Source organism: Drosophila grimshawi, unplaced genomic scaffold (assembly GCF_018153295.1).
Source record: "Drosophila grimshawi isolate 15287-2541.00 unplaced genomic scaffold, ASM1815329v1 contig_44, whole genome shotgun sequence".
In the NCBI taxonomy this organism is placed as follows: Eukaryota; Metazoa; Arthropoda; class Insecta; order Diptera; family Drosophilidae; genus Drosophila; species Drosophila grimshawi.
Genome location: NW_025063240.1, coordinates 7,716,493 through 7,739,485, shown reverse-complemented (window position 1 = coordinate 7,739,485; position 22,993 = coordinate 7,716,493). Strand labels below are relative to the sequence as shown.

The 22,993-nt window shown below is 36.7% G+C and overlaps 1 protein-coding gene and 5 non-coding genes across 6 annotated transcripts; 1 reads left to right on the top strand and 5 right to left on the bottom strand.

The window, feature by feature from the left end:
- The first annotated feature begins 1,690 nt into the window (after positions 1-1,690).
- On the top strand, positions 1,691-1,773 carry Trnal-cag. Its single transcript has one exon. It is a non-coding gene; the product is annotated as a tRNA-Leu (tRNA).
- A 1,403-nt stretch (positions 1,774-3,176) lies between these two features.
- On the bottom strand, positions 3,177-3,248 carry Trnae-cuc. Its single transcript has one exon. It is a non-coding gene; the product is annotated as a tRNA-Glu (tRNA).
- A 570-nt stretch (positions 3,249-3,818) lies between these two features.
- On the bottom strand, positions 3,819-3,890 carry Trnae-cuc. Its single transcript has one exon. It is a non-coding gene; the product is annotated as a tRNA-Glu (tRNA).
- Positions 3,891-6,466: 2,576 nt separating this feature from the next.
- On the bottom strand, positions 6,467-6,538 carry Trnae-cuc. Its single transcript has one exon. It is a non-coding gene; the product is annotated as a tRNA-Glu (tRNA).
- Positions 6,539-18,979: 12,441 nt separating this feature from the next.
- Positions 18,980-20,470, bottom strand: LOC116805717. Its single transcript, XM_032739525.2, has 3 exons — positions 20,250-20,470; positions 20,057-20,194; positions 18,980-19,973 (listed from the first exon to the last, which is right to left on the bottom strand). Exons 1-3 carry the CDS (start codon positions 20,427-20,429, stop codon positions 19,431-19,433), a joined length of 861 nt encoding a protein of 286 aa, XP_032595416.1. The 5' UTR covers positions 20,430-20,470; the 3' UTR covers positions 18,980-19,430.
- A 2,441-nt stretch (positions 20,471-22,911) lies between these two features.
- Positions 22,912-22,993, bottom strand: Trnas-aga. The gene has a single exon. It is a non-coding gene; the product is annotated as a tRNA-Ser (tRNA).

Below are 22,993 nucleotides of genomic sequence, written 5' to 3'. Positions count from 1 at the left end.
GCTGTAATTTTATGCATTGGGGAAAACTCAGAAAAACCAACAGAAGTATTACGAAGTAAATCTTATAAAACTGCGCCATAGATATATAAAAAACAGTCTCTAAATACGCTGAATACAATCAAAACTAGAACTGCAAAAACTACCAGAAACAGTCTCTATTTAATGTAAATAACACAAGTAACTCGCAATTTCGTAGTTAAAATTTCTATAATAACACAAGCATATAATTCATATTTTATTTTTCATTAATTAATACTCATAATTTATCTGCAGCCATTAAAAAAAAGTATGGAGTATGGCATCTATAATAGGTAAATAAGATTATCAAATTTCATTGGCTAATTGGCAAATGTGAAATGGGAAATGCAAAATGATTGGCTGCTCTAACAATATATTTACATATTGCATTTTTTTAAATATATCTATTGTCCAAAATGTTCAATAAAAATTGCCCAACGCTTTGCTGATTATCAATCCATAATAAGTACAGTTTTTTATGCAATTTTTATTCAGCTGGACATAAGTTCGTTTTGCTTGGGACTGGTTTGGGTTACGCACAACGCAACAAATTAACCCCAAAGGCAGCCAGAATGCCCAGATGAGTACATAGCACAATATATATATATATATATGTATATATATATTGCTGTATATAGGAGTCAACTATGTGTACATAGGTACATATGCTGGAGGGCCGAGTAAATGGTAAATGGGTTGACATTTAAATATATATTCTTGTTAATCGTTTTTTCGTTTTACACATTTTTTGTTGATGTTTTTTAGCAAGCGAAGAAAAAAATTGGGATGCGCTACATTTTGTGGCATATGACCAATGAGAGGAATATCTTTGTGAATATACAGCAAACAGTAATAAAGTAAATTAATCGAGCTTTCATGGCATACACGAAATTAATAATGAATACATTTAATATAAATTGTACTTATTTTGTTTACGACGGACTTTTACAACTGTACGTCAATGCTGATGAAGCTGCCTCAGATGCAGCTGCTGCTGCAACGCGTTGCAATGTGTACTGCAACACGTATGTATGTACATATGGATGTATGTATGTATGTACTTAGTTATTGTATGCAATTGTAAATATAGCAGACAAGGGTGTAGTTCAATTGCATATCCGTGGGATAAAGCTGAACAAATATGTATTCAGGCAGCACAGTAAATAAGTAGACTATGTCTAAAAAGTGTTTTGACACAGTAAATATTCTTTCTTTTATAAAAAAAATTTCTTTATTAATATCTTTTAGTTTTTTTTTTATTTTTATAGTTTTTTGTGGAGTTATTATAATTTTTTAATAAGCAAAATTAAAACAAAAAAAATACATGAATTCTTTGGAATGTCAATAAATTGTTTTTAATAATTTTTGTTTGTTAATGATTCATTTGAATTACCAATTTGAGCAGTGTATTTAATTATTACTTTGTCATTTTGTATTGCTGAATTTTAAATTGTAAATATAATTTAAAACATATAATTTCATTTTAAATACTTTGCTCTACATTTTTGAAGCGAAATGATTTCAATAACCAAATCAAAAATTTAATTTATCATTCTTGGGTTCTGGGCGATTTATTAACAGAATTTATTTACATAGCTTTACTGCATGTAAGATTCACTTTACAAAGTCATTCTAAGTACTTATGGGGCTTTTGGTCAGCGGACATCAGCGTGTCAGGATGGCCGAGTGGTCTAAGGCGCTGCGTTCAGGTCGCAGTCTACTCTGTAGGCGTGGGTTCGAATCCCACTTCTGACAAAGATTATTTTGCTCTTCTTTATATATTTATTTAGAAAATCTGAGATATTATAAAAATCTTGAAATTTAAAAATAGCCCCCTTTAAATAGGCAGACAATAGTTTTGGTCTACGTTCCGCACAGTTGATAAATGCAACAAACCACTTTTTATTCTGACACAAAACAAACAAAAAACAGGCAACACACATACGTTATATACCTGCATATGTATTCGTATTGTTGCCACATTTGCAGCGACAAAAGGAAAAAAAGGCCAAATTGATTTTCGTACAACATATTCGAATGTTTTACTTTTATTTGGTGCAAAAAATTGCAACCCTTAAAACACGTTCGCCATTTTTCACATATGCGTATTTTTTGGGTTTTTAATTTTTTGCTTTTCAGGGTTTATTTTTAATGATGCGAATTCGATGTACGAAATTTTTCATTAATACAAGCCTATGTTTATTTTTTTTCTCTGTTCTCGGCATGAGACAGACAGATAGCGACAGTGAGTGAGAGAGAGATAGAAAGAGACAGAACAGCAGCGTCCAGTGCAATAAAACGCATCATGGGGGGGAGTAGAGAAGGGGGCGCCCAGACATTGGTAGTTTGAGGTGTTCAGAGACTGGGGATTCTGTGTGAGTATAATGGACATGGGCTTTAAGTGCGTATATATATCTGTGTGTGTATAAATATATATATGTGTGTGGAGTGGGTAAATGAATATGAGCAGAATGCCTCGGTCAGTTCGGATTGAGAATGTTATATTTTGTATGTGTTATGTGTTGTACATGGGTGGCTTTATGTGGCATATCTGCTGGGGCTGTTTATGCAATGCGGTTTGATTCTCTTCCGGTAACAAAAAATTATTTTCGAGTTGCTTTCATTTAATTTGACTATGACTGAACGCTTGAATAATTCAATTAAATGTTCGTTAGACTTGGGCACCTACCTAGACATCAATACCCCCACACAAGACTGGGCAAAAGCGGCAGCCAATCGAATTTACTTCCATTCGAGTTACATTCCCATTCACATTTGCAAGGAGCATGGTTAAGGGTACAGCTAATGGGTAATATCGTCTCCTAATTGGATTATCGACAACTGAACACAGCTCACAGGTGTTTCGTGGGGCATACTTTTACTCTGGGAATTTCCAATGAAGATTCATTACAGTTACGTCAATTGTGCTGTCAATTAATGACCAATAGCACCAGATTATAATAAAATGGCAAGAAAATTGATAAGTTAGCAAGTGGAAACATGAATTATCCAGTTTAAAGTTGAATGCAAAAGCGAGAAGTTTGTCAAGCTAGTATGTGCAATCCTTAATCCATAAAGTAATTTATTAAATTACTTACTTTTATACTATTGTCATAATATACTCCTTAAAAAGAAAAATAAAAAGTTAGTCAGCATATTTCCCATACCGGGAATTGAACCCGGGCCTCCCGGGTGAGAGCCGGGTATCCTAACCACTAGACAATATGGGAGGGATATTCACCGTTAAATTCGCACTTAATTTATCTGAAATTTAATCTATATAAATTGGGATCCTTGTGTTGAAGAGATCATTCTATAAGTAAGAGAATAAAAGAATACTTTCTATCTATTTTTAAAATGGAATACTTTTTATCTATTTTTATAATAGCAGCAACATCAACTATTTTTACAATTAAAAATACAAATTGTTTCAGAAGACTGAAATCAGTTTTCAAATAATAGATTTAATCAAAGTCTATAATAGCAATATCTATACCTCTAAAGTCTTTGATTTAAGACACTTATATTTTATGGGATTAATCAAATCAAAATATTCTCGATAATTTCAATAAGCAGCTCAGCGTATTATAGTTAAACATTGATATTGTATCCAAATGTGGCAAAGCATATTGAATTTCGATCTGAACACATTCCAATAGCAATTCAAAAAGAAACTCATTAAAATATGAGTGGAGAGGAAGAACTAGGGAAGTTGGAGAGCTTTTTTCATTTGGTTATTTTATACAACCAACAGAAAAAAAATGTCGCAGCGCAATTATTAACTAATTAATTAGCCGACTTTCCCATACCGGGAATTGAACCCGGGCCTCCCGGGTGAGAGCCGGGTATCCTAACCACTAGACAATATGGGATGGTTGTTGCAACGTCAGCAAATTGACTGCATAAAAACAGTTCAACAGCAAAAAAAAGAACAAATTGCAGCCCCAATCCCCAATGGATGGCATCAAAATATGCCCAAGGTCTGATTGAATTAAATTACTTGAAATCCAAAGTGCAATCTCTTTCAGTGTCGAGAGCTAAACTGCAGGTGGCTTGGGTGCAGCTGCAGCTGGCATGCGATAAGGTCTTATCCTTATATACACATATATACTATATACTATACACATATATATATGTATGAGGTATATATGAGTTGTAATCAAAAATAAAAAACAAACCCGCATCAACAATGGCAACATGAAGTGCATTTTTCACTGAATTTTGTCGTTATCGATTTTTATGGATGCACCAAAGCGTGGCAGGGACAGCAATAGTCAACTGCAGTTGCAGAAAGGAGAGAGAGAGAGAGAGAGAGAGAGAGAGAGAGAGAGAGAGAGAGAGAGAGAGAGAGAGAGAGAGAGAGAGAGAGAGAGAGAGAGAGAGAGAGATGGTTGCACATATATATATATATATATATATATATATATATATGTATGTACATGCTGCATAAACTGTAAGTATAAAAAATGCAAATGCGCCCGAGCAGCAGTCACAGGGGCACAATCAAGAGGCAGCAGCAAGCAGGCCGCAGAGCAGAATGTAAGGATGCAGGCAGCGTTGACTGCCACCCACCCAGCCAAATGCCACGCCTCTCGCCCACATTGCCGAAAAAAAGAAAAACCCCAAATGCAACAGACAAAAGGTGCAGTCGAAAATGCAAGCGAAAAAGCAGCTGCACTGCAAGAAATTTGTGTATAAATTGTAGAAAATCGAAAACTGATTTTATTTTGTTATACATTTTTAATTTGTAATTTTCACGCAGACGAAAAAAAATCAGTTAATGTTAAGTGGATAACTTTATAAATACTTTTTTAGTTTTTGACAAGTGTAGTTTTACCGTTGTCTGTGTATATGTGTCTATATATATATATATATACATATATATATATATGTGCTTCCGGTATCACCCCTGTTAAAGCCGTCAGCTGCCTTTTGATATTTCAAAGTGAGCTGGGGAAAAGTGCCTTTTTCATGTCCTTCTCCAATAGCAGCGGGCAGCAGGCAGCAACAGCCAAACACCTAATGAAGTTGGGCCTGGCAGCAGCAGGTGGTGTGTGTGGTGGTGTGGTTGGTGGGTGAGTGGTGGGTGAGTGGTGTGTGCGCTGCATCAGGTGTGGAACTGGCCATGTAGCCAGGTTGTCAGCAATTCAACCGCACAGAGACGATTGGCAATTTTAATGCATGTTGTAGTCAGCAGTCAATTGCAGTAACAACAGCAACAACAACAACAACAGCAGCAGCAGCAGCAGCAGCAACAAAGCCTTTTGCATTTTTAAATAAAATTGCCTGCTACATGCATATTTTTGGGTGGTTCGAGCTCTGTAAACCCTGAATGGGCATTTTATAAATGAAGTTTGCGGTTTGTTTCGAATAAATTCAATGCAGAACAACAACAACAACAACAAAATATCCTTTACGGAAATGAGAGATTGCAATGTGTGCGTGTAAAAAGCGGGGGTGGGGCGAAGAGTATTCAATGAAGTCGGCAGAATAAATATGAGTAAAATATGGTTAGCAACTTCAGATTGTCTAACACACAAAAGGATGCAGCTTATTAATATTGATAAATGACTGCATTTGGCCATGGCTGCTGTGCAGCACTTTATTTTCTCTTGACCCTCTTCGGCATCCCTCAGCAGAGCCCAGGTTGAGGCTATCAAAAGGCTTGAAGAACCCCTTTGGACTGAGTGATGGACGCGTCTGCAGATGAGTGCTGAATTAACAGCAGCTCATTCAGTGGAAATGGTAAGTCATTCATCACCCATTATTCCAGGAGTTGACAGCCATTGCAGAGGCTCGAAGCTCTTCAAAATATGTATATGTATATAGATATAGATATGTATATAAGACATAATGTGAGCACATAGATAGTTGTGCATATATGTGATATAGTAAATAACAAAAAGAAGATTTCACTTCTGTTTGTCATTTGTCATTTGCAATAAATTTCAAGATATTATTCGTGTTTGTTAATAATTTCGTAGCTATTCAATCTTGCAGTGTTTAATTATGTTTAGTCTTGTTCGAATAATATTTTCATAATTTTTTAACTATATTTGATCTTAATATAAGCACAAATTAGCTTCCAAGCCAATGCACCTTAGCTTCATTATTAATTATAAATCAAGTATCAAATTAATGTTAAATTTGAGCAGCAACTTCAAAATTTTAATCACATTTTAATCCTCTAAAAATGATTTTGGCAATATTATAACAGCATTCTAAGTCGCCTAGGTTAAGATATATTTATAAATCTTATCTGAATACTACAAAAGACAAACGAGATAGATGGCATATAGCCGTTGAAACTACACAAGCTTATATAACATTATTACTAAGACTACCAACTGAGTTGTCGAAAAATATAAACCTTAAATCAGATTTTAACAGTTATTCCAAAATTTAAACCTTAAAAATAAAATTAATAAAAAGAAGATTTCAAAGATCTTTCCCATACCGGGAATTGAACCCGGGCCTCCCGGGTGAGAGCCGGGTATCCTAACCACTAGACAATATGGGATGGTTGATTTTGCTCATCGGAAACCTCTACACAAATCCAAGCAAATGATGTATAATATCTATAAATAGACAAACTAAGCAGCCTACGCAGCTAATAAGTGCAATGCACAAAACATAAAGCAAAGCAAAACAAAGTAAACAAAACAAAGCAAAACAAAGCAAAACAAATGCAGTGTGGCTATAAATAGACACACACACACACACACATAGACAATGCGGCTGGTGTGTTTGTTGCCCAAGTCTACGCATTGAATAATTGAGAAAAAGAAAACAAAAGCAACAAAAAATCGCCGCTGTCCACAAAGCAAGAGCAACAACAACAACGACAACAACAACAGCGAAAACATAACTGTGGGCTATAAAAGCTTGACAAAGGAAGCTGTTGCAAATGAAAAGGGAAGCGTTTGTATATATTTATTTTGTTGCATGCTTCAGCAGAATCCTTATTGTACATTTGTGTATACGCACACACACACACACACACACATGCATGCACATACATACATATATGTATGAGCATAAAATATTGAAAATTTAGCCTACGGGCTGAAACGAATAAATATGAAACAATAAGCACGGAGGCGCCTCCGCCACATGCAACCACGTTGCTTGCCCTGAATAATCAAGAGAAGGAAGAGGAGTAGCAGAGGAAGCTCTTTTGGGTAGGAGTGGTGTGGGCGCCTGTACTGTGCTGCAGCAAGTAAAGTGCCGCACTCGACATATTGAAGCATATTAATTAAAAACATTTTCATTTATTAAAAGAGCAAAAGCCAGTCGCCAAACAAACACCAACGACAAAGGGGGGTTTGTTGGGGGATCGTAATATAAAAGAAAAAAATGGCAAAATATGGCTGACAAAACGGCCAATGCAACAACTTGCAACAGGCGGCTCTTAAACCTTAAAACAACATTAAAACTGACAATTTTAAGCATACCCCAAAAGTCACTCGACTCTGCTTTTGATTATAAAAAATATATGAAAAGCAGAAAATGAGTTTTAAAAAAACTTTCAACGGAGAAAATTTTGTCATTTTTTCTTTGTTATAATTAAATAAAATAATAAAAATAATACAAAAATCGATGTATTAAAAGAAGCATTCATTATTCTGTGTGCAGGAAATCCTTCCTGATAGAAAAACAATAATTTCCTTTTGGCTTGGCCCAAATGATGACCATTTTTTATGAACTGATTTAAATTTCATCGAGTCAGATACAATGCTCATAAAAAGAATATGCTGAGTTGGAATACTGTAATTAGAAGTGATTTCTATAAACATATTCGCTGAAATGATGATACTTTAATTAAGTAAATCATTTGCCAACTGTTGCTTGAGGCCAGCACAAGTAATGCCAGTGCAGTGCTATAATTTGGCCAGCAAACTAGGCCGAATGATAACTTTAAGCCACAATGGACACACTGGGCCCAGCCTCCAACCTCGAGCAGTCGTTAAGCGTCCAATGCCATCCAATGTTCTCAGTGATCTTGTGGAGACGCAGACTGCGTACACTGAGCACGATCAACAATTTGTCCCCAGTTAATTTTCATTGAATGCCCGCAGACCTGGTTGCATTTTATCTGGTGGACTGCATCTGGTGGACTGCAGCTCCTAACAAATTACCCAATGCTGGCCATAATCGTATGGCATGCCACAGTCAGATGGGAGGCTCAAAGACTGGCAGACTGGAAGACTGGGCGACTGGAAGACTGGGCGACTGGGCGACTGGAAGACTGGGCGACTGGAAGACTGGGCGACTGGTAGACTGGGCGCAGTGCACAAAGCCGTATAGAGTGGGCCGTAACAAATATACGTCGTAGCAGCATAACATAAATTTAAATGATAATAGCGAAAACATACATTGCCAGATACTTTGTGGCTAATTGCAGTTGAGGACGACTTTGGCTCTAATTGAAATACAACACATAGCCAAACCAGGTAGCAATATTAATTACACAGCGAGTGGGCCAAACTAACAGATACCCTATACAAAACAACAACTAACAACAAATTTAGTATGTAAATATTTCTTATTATTGATTGACTTTACTTGACATTAAATAAATAATTATATAAAGAATATTGTTTTTACATACAACAATTTAAATTAAATTCAGTAAGAGAATTTTTATATTTATAAATTTAGTAGCAAAAATTATACTCGCATATTTTTAATATAAAGAATTAGTTTTTTTAAGTAATGTATAAAATTCTTACTCGAAATTAAATAAATATCTTATTTTAGTAGTAAAAACTCTTTAGTTGAATTGTTTTTGTAGGTAATTTAGTATCTAAAGTAAATTTAGTATCTAAAGTAAAATTAGTATCGAAATGAATTATTTCTACAAGTCATAAAGTTTCTTTTTTAAGTAGTTAAAATACTTGAATTTTTCCTTTCGATTAACAGTCTTGAAAGTTGATTAATGCAGAGTAAAATGTGTATATTTTATACAGGAATCCAGAACACGTTTGCCACTAACTTAAACTTAAACTTAAACTTAAACCTTTGCTTTTGAGTTAATGTAATTGTTTATTTGATTTATGTGACTTTAGTCTCAATATATTCTTTCAAGTCAACTCGTAGACTCCTCACCCTCACCCTGCCAATGCAGGGTATTCAAAATATGTATGCATCGACGTAAATGCTGGAGGGCGGGACGAGGGGCGAGGGGGGCGGACAGTGGGGGGGAGCACCACTCGGCAGTTAGTGAACTTGTTTCTCTTTTGGCGCTACGCTAACTAGATGCCATTTATCATTCCGAACTGGGAAAACTAGATTTCACGGCCTGACCGACTTGACTGCATCGACTGATCGCTGATAGTTCGATAGCTTGCCCCCTCCCCCAACCACTCTCCCTCCCCCTATCTACAATTGACTTTTTCTCGAGCGAAAATTAATTTTAATTACCAAATGTCGATGTCACCAAAAGCTGAAAGCTTGTTTAGTCATTTAAGTCACTGCAGCTAATCAATAAAATCTTTGTGGCATTTCCGTTTCTAATTAGATACCATTTTAATAAGGTCAAATAAGGATGGAATAGCTAAAGAACAGGATTTGTATCTACAACAGATCTAATACTACTAATCAGAGTTGGCATAAATGAAGTTTACCCAGCTATTCAACTCAGTCTAACAACTCAGTTCAAATTTAGTCAGTAAACACGTCAAGTCACTCGATAAATTATTCAAAAATCTTTTGTCAACTCGCAATAAATTAGGATGTCTTTAAAAGACTGGAGTTACGATGCCCATCCGATGTATTCTGACGTATCTGCCAAATGGAATTCAACCTTTCAATATGTTCAATTGATCGAGATGCGTATACATCATTTAGGGGTACAGTTCCAGAACCTAAATCGGAAAACCAGCGAATTATATCAAAATCCGAATATCCAAAAACTGGTTGCTGAAAAGAAATGTGAAATGGGCAACAAATCTTTATCCAAGAAAATGGCGCGTCTTTGGATCAATAGAATATCCCAACTACTGAAGAAGGATCAGCCACAAACGAACGGCTTAGAAACGGCTGGAATCCATGCCGAAAAACCGCTAGAAACATCAGCGGTTATTTGAGATACAAAATGTGGATGAAGCAGGAAAGTAGCTGAACTAACTGGCGACTACTATCCCTGGGAATGGGCCCAATTTTAAATATTCAGAGAGAGAGAGAGAGAGTGGACAGTAGGCATCATTGGGCTGTTTCTTTAAGATTGCGTCCATTTCTCGCGAATAGCAGGCTAAAGTTCAGTTTTAAGCTGCTTTTAATGATTGTTTTGCAATAAAAAAGCTTGTATCTCTTTAAGTTTGTAAGTTGAGGCTACTGAAGTGCTGCCAGCACCAGCTCCAGCTCTTCAAGAGTGGCGACGTCACTTGCCCTTGACCGTGGCATAAAGATGCGAGTGCTGCGCTTTGACATTGGGGCAGGGCAGCAAAGGGCAGAGTTTGCTTTGAAAATACCAAACAGGAATGTGCGCAACAAAACAGAAATGCCAAGAAATAAGAAAAATACACACACTTCCACACACACACACACACTCAGACACACACACACTGGCAAAGAGATGCAAATGACGACGACGACGCCAACTCGTTGACTCTGCCACTGCCACTGCCTCTGCCACTGCCTTTGCCTCTGACGACGATGACGATGACGATGACGACCCATATCCACATATTAGAGACCTTGTGCCCGGGCTCCATGCCAAGCAATAAAACGGCGTCTCTGTCTGAGCAACAACTGTGTGTGTGTGTGTGTTGTGTCTGCTGTGTGTGTGTGTGTGTCTGTTGTGTGTTGTATTCATAGCTACTTAGCATGCAACAATGTGCAAGACTTGTGGCTTACAATTATCAAGTAGTAGTTGCCTATAGACATCCACAAAACTCAGACTCAGCGCCCACCCCCAACCCCCTCCCCACCCCTTAATCTACCCTTCACTTATCCACTAACCCACACCGCCTGCCCCTTTTTGTGCTCCAGTTGGAAATCACTTGCGCTTTTTTATGCCAACTCGAAGCGACGCATTCATCAAAATGAAAACAATACGAGCGCAAATTCATAAAAAGAATCTCAAGAACAGAGCATGACTAAAATCAGCTTAAGCAGTTACAGAGCGTGCACAACTGCCATATACCCTGTAATCAGTTCTGATTTAATCAACAAATTGTTGCAAGTTTGCAAAAATATTTCACATCTTTTAAGAATTTGAAATAACTTTCCATTTCTAAACTAATTTCTGTTGATCATTTTTGGAATACTCAGTTGGCAAGTAGATATACAAAATGCAGACTTTAATTTGTACTAATACAGACAGATAGTTGGACAAGGTTCCTAATATATACAGCTGTATATATATATAGAGATATACCTAAGAGTGCCGGAGATGTTTGCATAAGTTACAATAACTCCATGCTACCCATTCTTGAACATCTTTATGACTGGAAGAGTATGCAAAAAACAACAACAAAAAAAAATCTTTGTTTTTGGATTCGTTTTTATTTTTTTGTGCCAAGTTGCTTTGTCTGCAGCTGGAAACGGACAAAAGGCAAAAAACCACAAAACTAAACACGAACTGAATGCAAAATTCGCAGCCATGCGTCATTAAGCCCCTAGCGAACAGGGGCAAAGAGGATGCAGGAGGGGCGGGGGAGGTGGCAAAATAGGAGGAGTAACTGCTGCCGTTTTGGGGCACGCTTCGCCGCTCAGTCATTAAGTGAGTCAGTCAGTTGGCAGCTTGGGAAATGGCAGTTGGAAGTTGAATGTGCTGACGACTGACCAGTTACCAGTGCTAGGGACGAGGAATGGGAGGGGGGGAAGTGGGGTGGTGGTAGTTCAGCTGCAGAGTTTACGCCTACGCAGGCAACGCTTTGTACATTTTTCCTGTGGCACCTCTGTGCCACAAAAGGCAAAGTGGCAGACTGGGGCGACATGGGCAAGGGGGAAGGGGAAAGTAAACAGGCCTAACGTCTCTGGCTCGTTAAAAACAATCAACATACTTGTGGAGCTTGGGGGTATTTTGGTAGGTGTTCGCTAGGGGGTTGCAAGGGGGCAACATGACTGCCTCTGGTCGTTATGCAGTAGCTGCAAAGGCGACGCTTAGTCATTAAAATCTATGTCTGTGTGTGTGTGTGTGTCTGTCTGTCTGCCTGTCTCTCTGTTGGTGTGGGGGCAATAATGAAACTGAGACTGGTAGCAGACTCAAGGCGGTGCCAACTACCACACATGGTGGCAGCAGATGCATGCAACAATGATAGCAAATAGTTGTAACAGCTTAAATTGCTGTTCTTGCCCCCAAAATTGTTGTTGCTGATTCGCATCGAAAACGGTGAAAAATCCAACAACAACAAAATTGAAAAACCTTGAAGACTGTCAGAGGCAGTCGTAAAAGTTAATATCGACTTTGTTCTATAGCCAAAAAGTTCAAATTCGATTTAATTAAAGCAAAAACCAAAAAACACATTAAATAATAATTATTTCCTGTGCCAACTAAGTGCTTTGATTTATATTATTATTATTTTAATTTTCTTTATAAATTATATGATATTAAATAAATAAAAAGAAAAGATTTTTATGTCTTCTTACAGAAAGTAAAACTACCAGAAAAATATTTGACCTAAGAATTATTGGTGGACAGAATTATATTCTGAATTTAAATACCAAACATTTGAGTGCCAATAATCTTAATCCAAAAATATATATTCTTAGCACTAGTATCAAGTGACTTTTCGTCTTTCCTCACATTTTCATTATCGGTTTAAAGAACATCTCAATTTGTGATTCAAATTCTGTCCCTAGTTTCCCGAAATTTATAAATTCTTAAAACAAGTTTCGCAATTTTAAATTTCAACTCAAAAATGTTACTAATAAATCCCACTATTTCAAAGTTAGAGTATGTTAATTTACGCATTAAATTCTAATAATTAAATTAAATTAATATTATGGAAGTTTAGTACATAAATTAAGGATTGCGCCCACTTTCTCCCCCTACAATTCCGAAAACCTATGTCTGCCCAAGTGTTAGTTTAGCAAAAGTCACAAAACTTGAGTTCCATTAATAAACGGCTTTTTAATGGCGCATTTACCATATGCCATTAAAAAGGCTATAAAACTGTTATGGGTGAAAAGTGGGCGTGGCCCATGTCATGCCATGAACTCATTGGAAATGGGTAAAAATGGTTTAATAGTTTTGTGCTAACGTATGTAACAGGCAGAGGGAAGCATCTCCGATCCCATAAAGTATATATATTCTTGAACAGGATCAAAAGCCGTGTTGATATAGCCATGTAGGTCTGTCCGTCCCTTCGTCCATCCGTCTGTATGAACTCGTGGATCTCAGAGACTATAAGAGCGAGATTTCAAGTTTGGAATATAAGTTCTCGTCTGCTTCATTTGATCGATAACTGCCTCCGTTTACCGTATATCGATATATATCGATTTCCGATAGCAATAAAAGCCATAATCTTAAAGGCAGACGCTACTCATTAGTAATAAAATATGCATATACATATTATTGATCAACTGGATCATCGGATAAGAAACATACAAGTTATAGTCGCAAATTGGATCAGTTTTTAAAGAGAAATTTTCCAATGAAACTATAATATATCTAGGATATATCATAGTCGAGCTCACTCGACTACAGCATTCGTACTAGTTTTTGTTGTTGTTGTTGTTGCTCATTTGTTGAGCATAAGCACAGAGCGAAGTATCCTTGAGCGGTATCATCAATCTTTTTGCTTTTGCTGTTTTGCTGCCTGTGCTTTTGATACCCTGTAGTTACAGAAATGACGAAGCGGGGCGTCTTCGATAGTAAATGCTTTTAATTTACTAGATATTCAATTGACATTTATATTAAGACTGCTTTTCTTGTGACCTCTTTTTATAATTAAAATCAGTTTTTTACTAGCATTAAGTCAGTCAAAAAATATCTTTCTTCATTAAGTGAATATAATAATATAAATAATATATTTATATGATTAATGTATTTATACACTCACTTAATAAAAGTTGTGAAATAATCTTATTATTTTAATCCCAACTGAATATTTATTTATTTTAATTGTTTGGGAACTTCTGGGAATTAATCTATTATTCAAAATTGTTAATATTGTTAATATATGCAAGTTATTTGTACATTTATTTATTGTTTGCTTATTTATTTTTTTGTTAACAATTTTTTTTAATTTAATTATTTTTTTGGATTTAGTATTCAGCAGTTAGCTGTGGAGTTTAAAGGTTTCAAAAGCCAGCGAAAAACATATTTGAATATTTATTATTATTATTAATATTTATAAATGTATATTAATTTTTATTTTAAGCCATTTGCTATGCAGGATAATTGTCTAGTCGAGCAGTGCCAGATGAAAAAAAAAATACATTTGTACTTGTTTTGAGTGTCATTCAGCGAACACAAAGTTTTTTTTCACGATTTGTGTTTCTTTTGTGCCAAATGGCAGCCGCTGCGCCGCCAACTCCCCCACAGGCAGCAGCAGAGCGAACACTGCAACAACAACAGCAACAACAACAAAGACAACTACAACAAAAGCTCCACAAACTGCAGTTTTTATTGTTGTTGTTGGTGTTGTTGTTGTTGTTGCAGCCGTGGTCGTTTTTTGTGGATTTCACTTTTTTAGTCATTTCCATTTACTTTATTTGCAATTTTGACTTGAACTTTTTTAGCTTCCCCCTCAATGTTGGTGGCAGAGATGAGATGCGGCGAGTGTTGAGAGGGGCTCCGCTATTCATTTGTTGTTTTATTGTTGCATGTATAAGTGTAGTCATGTGTGTGTGTGTGTGTGTGTGGAATGCAATGACCTCGAACTTCGTTTGCTGTGCATCTTTGAGTTTTTTGCATATTGTTTTTTGTTGTTGCTTTTTTGCTGCTTGTTTTTTGCATTTGCCTGCTGGGCTATTTATTGGCTTTTTGGCTGCGGGTCGTTCGCTGTTTCGTTTCGGTTCGGTTTAGTTGGTCAGTTAAGTGGCAGTGGCAGTGGCAGTGGCGAGTGGAACGTGGAACGTGGTGGGATTTGTGGGCCAAAAGGTTGCACTGTCTGCCCGTTGCAAAAGTTGGCTAAGTCAACTTGCTATCTCCGACAATTTAGCCGGCTCAATTGTTGTGGCTTAAGGTGGACTTTATACTTACATCCATATGCACTGTACAAAATTTGTGTTTTCTTTGTGCAGATTTGTTAAGCTCACATTTGAGAACTTTTGCAGGCCAGAAAGGGTAATAAATACAATATAAATAAAGGGTAAAATATACAAAAAACTGAAAACTTTTCGCAAGAATATTTTGCTTATTTTAAATTGATTTTCTCTGTGTAAAATGGAAGCTTTCTTAGCACAAAATTGCAAATCTTGGATTTGAGAACTTTTGCATTTCAGCAAGCGTAATATTTACAGGGTAAAAAATGCAAAAACTAAAACTTTTTATCAAGAATATTTTCCTCATTTAAAATTGATTTTCTATGACTAAATTTGGCCAAGTCTGAATAAAAAACTGGCAGATTGTAAGAGTGTGAGTAAAAAATGCGTTTCCATTGTGCGTGGGTGGAAAAAAGGAAAAAAAAAGAGATAGAGAGAGTGAGAGAGAGAGAAAGGGAGGGGGAGAATGAGAGAGAGAGAGGACTGCAGTTATGTGCAGAGCAACTTTTGTATGTGCAGCAAAAGAATATATTTCGTGTGAACCATTGGGCAGCTGAGAAAGAAAGAGAGAGAGAGAAAGACAGAGAGAGAGAGAGAGAGAAGCAGAGCAAGTGGGTGATAAAAATAGTGTAAGGCAACTGTCAAATTATGCAGGCAACTTTTGCGCCTGATAAACTTGTCATTTCGCAAAACTTGCCAACTATTCGACAAGCTGGCATTTTTATTTTACAGTTAAAGTTCTTTGCGCATAACAAGGACTTATTTTGAATCGATGCCCAGTTCTACCCCACTTTTTATCATTGTCAAAAACTGAAAAGCATGCGATACTTTTATGCTCACATAAAAATCAATAAAATGCTCACACACACACAGACACACACAGACACAAGCACGGCGCTGCAACTACTACCAATGCAGCAAAAAAAAATCACATACACACATTCACATACGGAATCACTCAACCCTTTACACACACATACAGGCAGGCAGGCTGGCAGGCAAGCATTAACAACGGCAATAAAAACTGCAATAACATTTGTCTATGTGTGTGGGTCTGTGTGTGTGTGTGTGTCTGTATTTTTGTGTGCATAAGAGAAACTCCACTGACGCAGCAGCCGCCGTTGCTCCAACGAGCTGACTCTCGCTCGCTCTCTCTCTCGCTCGCTCTCTCTCCCGTTCTCGCTCTCTCTCGTTCTCGCTCTCGGTCGCTCACCAACACATGCAAAAACGCCCCCAAGCTGCAGTTATAATGCTTAAAATGCTCTCAACTCGTTCGCTCGCGTGCAGTGTCTCTGCCAGCACCGTCGTCGCTGTCGACGTCGACGTTAACGTCGCTTCGCTGCCAACGTTCTGGCAGCATTTTGCGGTTGCTCTCGAAATCTAAATTTCAAGTTCGTCTCCTGCAATTTATCAGAGAGTTTTGCTTGTGCCTTTTGCACTTTTGTTTTTGTTTTTTTTTTTTTTGCCAACTTCGTTTGGTTAGCCCTCTTCATAACAGCACTTCAGCACTTAGCGTCTATCCGCTCTCCCACTCCAAAACGCTCATCCGCTGAGCAGTCAGTGAATTTGCTGGCTGCATCCATCCTGGGCAAGCGCAGAATTACTCGCAACCTTCCAAAAACTCACAACTCTCGTTCTGGTTGAAAACGAAACCGGATTTCTTAATGCGCTTTTTTTTGTCTCTCTTCTTTTTCTCAATTTTTATTGTTTTTTATTTTGTATTCTTTTTAATTTTTTTATTTTTGTTGTTGTTTGTTTTGAAGTATGTCTTGTGTCTGTGAACTGCAATTTTTTCATTTTTTACATTTGACTGAGTTTTGGGAATGCAGTTGTTGTTTTTTATTTAGTTTTTTATTGTATTTCACCTTATTTCGGTTTATTTTGTTCTTGCCGCAATTTGGTTTTGTTTATTGTTTATTTTGTTGGCGGTGCCTGATTCACAGTTTCCGTGTAGTATTTTGCATACTTACGTAGTAGACGGGTTTTTTCCTTCGTTTTTTTTGTTATTGTCGCATTTTTAACGAGTGCTGAGCCAAATACACAAAAAAAAAAGGGATTAAAATAAACTTTGTTTTGAGACGGAAACTTGTTTCTGTGGCAGCGAGTCGGCAATTTCTTGAATGGCTCTTCTAGACTTGAATGCAAGCAATTTTGATTATCTAATGGAAAGCTTTATTCTATTATTTTTTTTATTTTTTTTTAAGGGACACTCTTATCCTGAGCATCGTACTTACCTCAAGGCATAATTTGAATGAATGCTTCACTTTGCCATGAATACTCACTTATTTCCTTGCCAAGCTTTGTGCTGATCTCTTTCAACTTTGATGCTTCCAAATGCTTCATCATTTTTCACCCTTTCAATAGTTAAGCGACATATTTTATCGTTCCTAAGACCTGCATTAATAAAAATGATTTGCTTTTAAGGGACAAACATAACGAGTTGAACCATGAAGGAGCTTCTAAATAGCTGAATAGAAAGGCTTAAATATAAATGATTGGGAAGAATTGAGTCTATAGATGGTTCTCTGGAAACTTAAGCTGTTTAAATTGATAAATTCAACTATGAAATTAATGAAATTATATCTTAGAGGCAGCTTTATATATCTACTGTATAACCTTCCCATAATGCAGCATTATCTTTTCTGTCTATGTCATTTATTTACTCAAATCTGAACAAATTCTATTGAACATTTAGAGAGGCTTCCTCATTGCCTCATAAGCCTAATCCTTAATGATAACACAACTTATTATATATTATATTAAACGATTCTCTTCTGGCTCTTCGCTGGCTTCCACTGCTGTAACACAATACTAGAAAAAGAGTTTGGATTCAGTCCACTCGACATCATTTTCGATAGGCTTCCAGTCGCTCTGCGGACGCACTGCGTTTGACATGGTTCAGCTGAGCAGATTCTGCAGTCGCTTCAGGAACTGGCAAGATGCACTCAAAGTCGACAATAGATTCAACTGACTTGTGGTAGCGACGATAGTCGTGTGTGCCTCGTATCTGTGGTGCAACATGCCTGCTGGCTGATGCCACACGAAGTGGCCTGAACTGTTGTTGTCTGTGCTGTGGTGCATTGATAATGCTACTGCTGCTGCTGCTGCTGCTGCTGCTGCTGCTGCTTCTGGGCGATGTGATGCTGTATCTCAAATCGCTGTCCAGGATTTCACACACAAAATTTGAGCCTAGAGGTGGCGACATATTGAAGCAACTGTTGCATGCCAGATCCATGCAGACAAGACGAGATAAAAAAGAAAAACAAACAATGTAAAATAAAAATAGCACAAAACAATTTGAGAGGACTTCTAGTTTTGTATATCGAGCAAATAAATAACGACTGACTGGATGTGAACAATTTCCAACCAGTATTCAACAAAAGCGGCCAACTTAGTTCAAGCAAAGATATTCAAATGAATTTATAATTGTTGCTTAAGAAAAGTATTACAAGATAGTTAAAGATTATTAGAGATCTGCAAGTGCAGAAGTAACAAAAATAAAACAACCACTCTGAAAATGAGTCTACAAAGCATAAGCTGGAACACACAGAAGGAGATATCTTCGATCCCATAAAATATATATACTCTTGATCAGCATCAACAGGCGACTCGACTTTGGCTTGTTCGACTATGGAGCTATAAAAGCAAGTCGATCTCAGAGACTATTCGAGTTAGAAACTTCAAGTTTGGAATATGAATTCAAGGCAAATCGAATTTATTTGATTTTATCGATTCACGTTATCAATAAAAGATACAACTGGAAAGACAGAACCTTCGAATTGATAAATAATATAAACTGATTGATTTTGTTAACTAAAAGTTATTATTACGTGGAAGAAACTGAGAACCGCAAGCCTTCTATTAAGTCAAGAGCTCAGTTTAGGGTATTCCCCGCCCCATTGATCTGTTTCGCCAAGAGCACTTTGACTTGCTTCCCGACAAACAATTACCACACATAATGGAGACACTTGAAAATTTATTGGTTGAAGTTGTCGCAGCGACATACATCGGAATGGGGATGGCCACACCTTTAATGACTTTACAAATCGAAATAATTACAGACGTATGCAAAGTGCTATAACAAGCTGACCATTATCAGAGTAATTGCTCCATTTGGAATGGGGCACATAATTGAAATTGGCCGAGCAGGGCGATCCGTTGATTTCCACGAATAAACTCTAACTGGCTGGCATTAAGATTGTGTGAAGCAACCCATAATTTCACAAATTAGCCTCATTTCCATGGACGTACATGGACTACTCTCTCTGGAGTAGTAGTCGTGTTTTGGATGAGTGAATCTCCATTTCAATTTGGGTGAGTTTCCGTCCAATCGTTTCGCGCAACACCTGCAGACTCATCATGTCCCTGGCAGCCTTCTCCCTGTTCAGCAGTGTTCGATTGTACTTTTTGTAAAAAATCTCCACTCTCAGATTCAATATACTGATTTTATTATCTATACACTCAATATGATTGCTGAGTGCCTTTGATTGTACGGCGAGATCATTTAATGGTGCCATCAAGTCTAAATCGATATTATCGCAATTAATCTCTAAACGTTCCGAAAAGTGATTTATATCATCGATAATTGTTGCCATATCCATTGAGGAATGTATTTTCTCTTGGGTTATTCCATCAGCATAATTTCGGGACTCGATTAGATCCTCTTCCTTGTGAACTTCTTTAACGTTGGCTTTAGTTGGCTGGATATCGGAATTAAATTGCATAGCGTATTCCTCTCTCAGTTTGTCCATTAAATTCTCGGCGGACTCAAGAAAGTCTTCATCCACTTTTTGTTCTGCCTGAATATTGAAGCAATGCTTAATGCCCTTCTGCAATTGTATATATGTATATATATAATTGTTGTTTGTTTACATATATTTACCTCTATTCGTACACCCCTTGTTGGGGTATACTTGGCATCTAAATTTAATTGTTCCTCGAATTCATATCTCGTTTCTTTCACAGTTTGCTGAGTTGGTCTTTTCGGCTCGCAATCTTCAACTAGCTCCTTGATGCCCTTCTGCAGTTTAAGTTGGGTTAATATATTCTCATCTATAGTATGGGGAACTAAATACCTCTATTAATATGCCTCTTTGTTGCACTTGCTCGATCACAGAATGCTCCTGGTCAATATGCTCCTGTTTGAGCATCATTTCCTTTTTGCAATTCTTCAATGGATGCACTTTAATGTCTTTCATTTGATTGACTTCTGCATCCTGGTTTGGGTTTATAAAGGCGGACATTTCGGTTTCCATGATGTTCAAATTTTTGTTTTCCTCATTAAAATGATTATTAAAATTTTGTATTCAGATATTTCGAATTCTGCACAGGCTGCCTAGTTTGAAATTTGTAGTAAAACTCTAAATAATATTCTAAAAATAACATTCTCTCATTTATGAAAGTAATATTGCTTAAATGAAATTGATCCAATCTATATAAAAATTGCATAGAAATTCAAAATGCTTTGGAATGTTGTGCAACAAAACATTTAGCCATTTGTACTTAGGCTTCTATCAAAATATCAGCAATTTTTCAGTAGAAATTCCTTATTCAGACTGAAGACAATTCACTGAACCCTCTCCGCAAGTAGTATTCAAGTCGAATTGATTTCATACCCTTCGAGATGGTATTTTAATTTAGTTTTCAGACTTGCTGAATGCGTTGCTGGACTCTTAAAGTTTATTCATATATATATATATTCTTGATCAGAATAATTATGTATGTTCGATTTTTAAGGCTTATATGTGGAAAATTAACTGAGCAATCTTGCTGAATCTTGGTATATGTCCGCCTTTGGTTGAAGACTGGAACTGCTAAAGGAATAATAATAATAACGATTATCTTGGACATTTCGAAGATTGCATAACCAGCGGTAATCTGCTGAAATCTAAAATTCGTCATATTATAGACATATATGCATGTCTCCGCAGCAATCTAAGAACACAAATTATAATCAGTTCAAAGCCAGAGCTGTAAGGGTATGTAATCTTCGGCGTGCCTAAGATTCGCGCTCTGTATTATTTTTAAATGCTGCTATCAAATATTTATGGAAATTTGATGGGACTCGAAGAGCTTCCGCACTTCACCATCAATGCAGACATACAACATATGAGGGAAATCTTCGTGAGCAGAGCGGATGCCGAGCAGGGGGGCAAATGAGGGCAGACGCAGTAAGTGAAGCTTCGCGTTGCTGCAACGCATTAGCGTAACCAATAATTTAAGACATTGTAAACACATCGTAAATTTTGCACAAGCAAATTTAGGCTTTAATTTTCTATAAAAGACAATGGACATGGAACTGCAGACGACGTCATCATCATCATCATCATCATCGTCCTCATTATCGTCATCGTGTCGGTTTGGGGCATAGCATTGCATTCCCTTTGCAGTCTTGCAACGTCTGCCTTCGTGCAATTGCAGCACGTAATTACAGGCCATTAATTTTTGTCTGCAAGTGTGTGCGAGTGTGTTCTGTGTTGCTGTATTTTTTTTTTTTTTTTGCTGCCTCTTTCACTTGGCGCATGCATGATAAGTGCCACTTGCCCAGCCCACAGTCGCTGCATGTGCCTCCTTTTTATGTGGCTGCCCTTGCCCCTTGCTGCGTATTTGGTTTGATGAAATTGTTTCCCATCTGTTGTTGGCCATCTTCCCATGCACATATTCTGGCTCTTCTACAGCGCTTTGCTTATGGTCTTTGTCGAGGTGTAACCTATATTTTCTGTTATTTTTAATTAGAGCCTGCTCGGCTGCCTACCACCGTTGATTATTGTGCGGCAGCAGCATGCGGTGGCAACATGCTTTCGCCTCGGACATCGTGCCACTTGAGCAGCAACATTGCGATCCAGCATGTAATTACGTAACTCGACTGGGATGCGGACCTGGTCTTGCTTTTGGTCTTGATCTTGGCTAGAAATCCACTTGGACCACTGACAGTGATTGACTTTGATAGGTTAATCAATTTATTTAAATGCCAAATGCTAATGAGCCCAATTATAGATTACTCACAGATTGTTATCCTCAAAACTGATGGCAGCCTAAATAGCCACAAATGGCGTGTGCTACGTGCTACTTTCTGTGGCAGGCAACCTGTGATTGAAGCAAGCAGAATGGAGTTAGCAAACGATTAAGAACTTAGCAAACTATTAAAGAGAATTAAATAAAAATTAAAATTATATATTTAAATGGATGAATAAAAAAGTATGTGGCACATATCTTTTGTTAATCAGTTTGATAAACACTAAAACACTATTGTTAAAAAAAAAAAAAAAAAATTAAGGATTTTTTAATGAAAGCTTATTAATTTTTTAATTTCCATACTATATTTTTAAATTTTAAATGATAAATAGAATAAATAAAATAGAATCAATGTGGAAACAGTAATTAGTTTATTAATATTTAACAACATATTCTGTTTATTAATTGTTAATAGTTTTTTCTTAAATCTAAATTAAGTTAATATATTTTTGTCTACATACTATATTTTTAAATTAAAAATGATCAAAATTAAATAAAAAATTGATGAATATTTTACAGCTGCATATTATATTGTTTTATAATTTTCAAAGTGTTTTTTCTTGTACAAATTATCTTAAAAGTATGCCAAATTCTCAATAGTTTTACCTCTTAATGACATGACAAATTGCATTTTTAAAACAATTATTCAGATATTTAAGAATTCTCAGAACAATTAAAATGCTGTGAATTATAAAAAATAAAAAAAAAGAATACTCAATTCTCCGCAGCCGGTAGGATTCGAACCTACGCTCCCAGAGGGAATCTGATTTCTAGTCAGACGCCTTAACCGCTCGGCCACGACTGC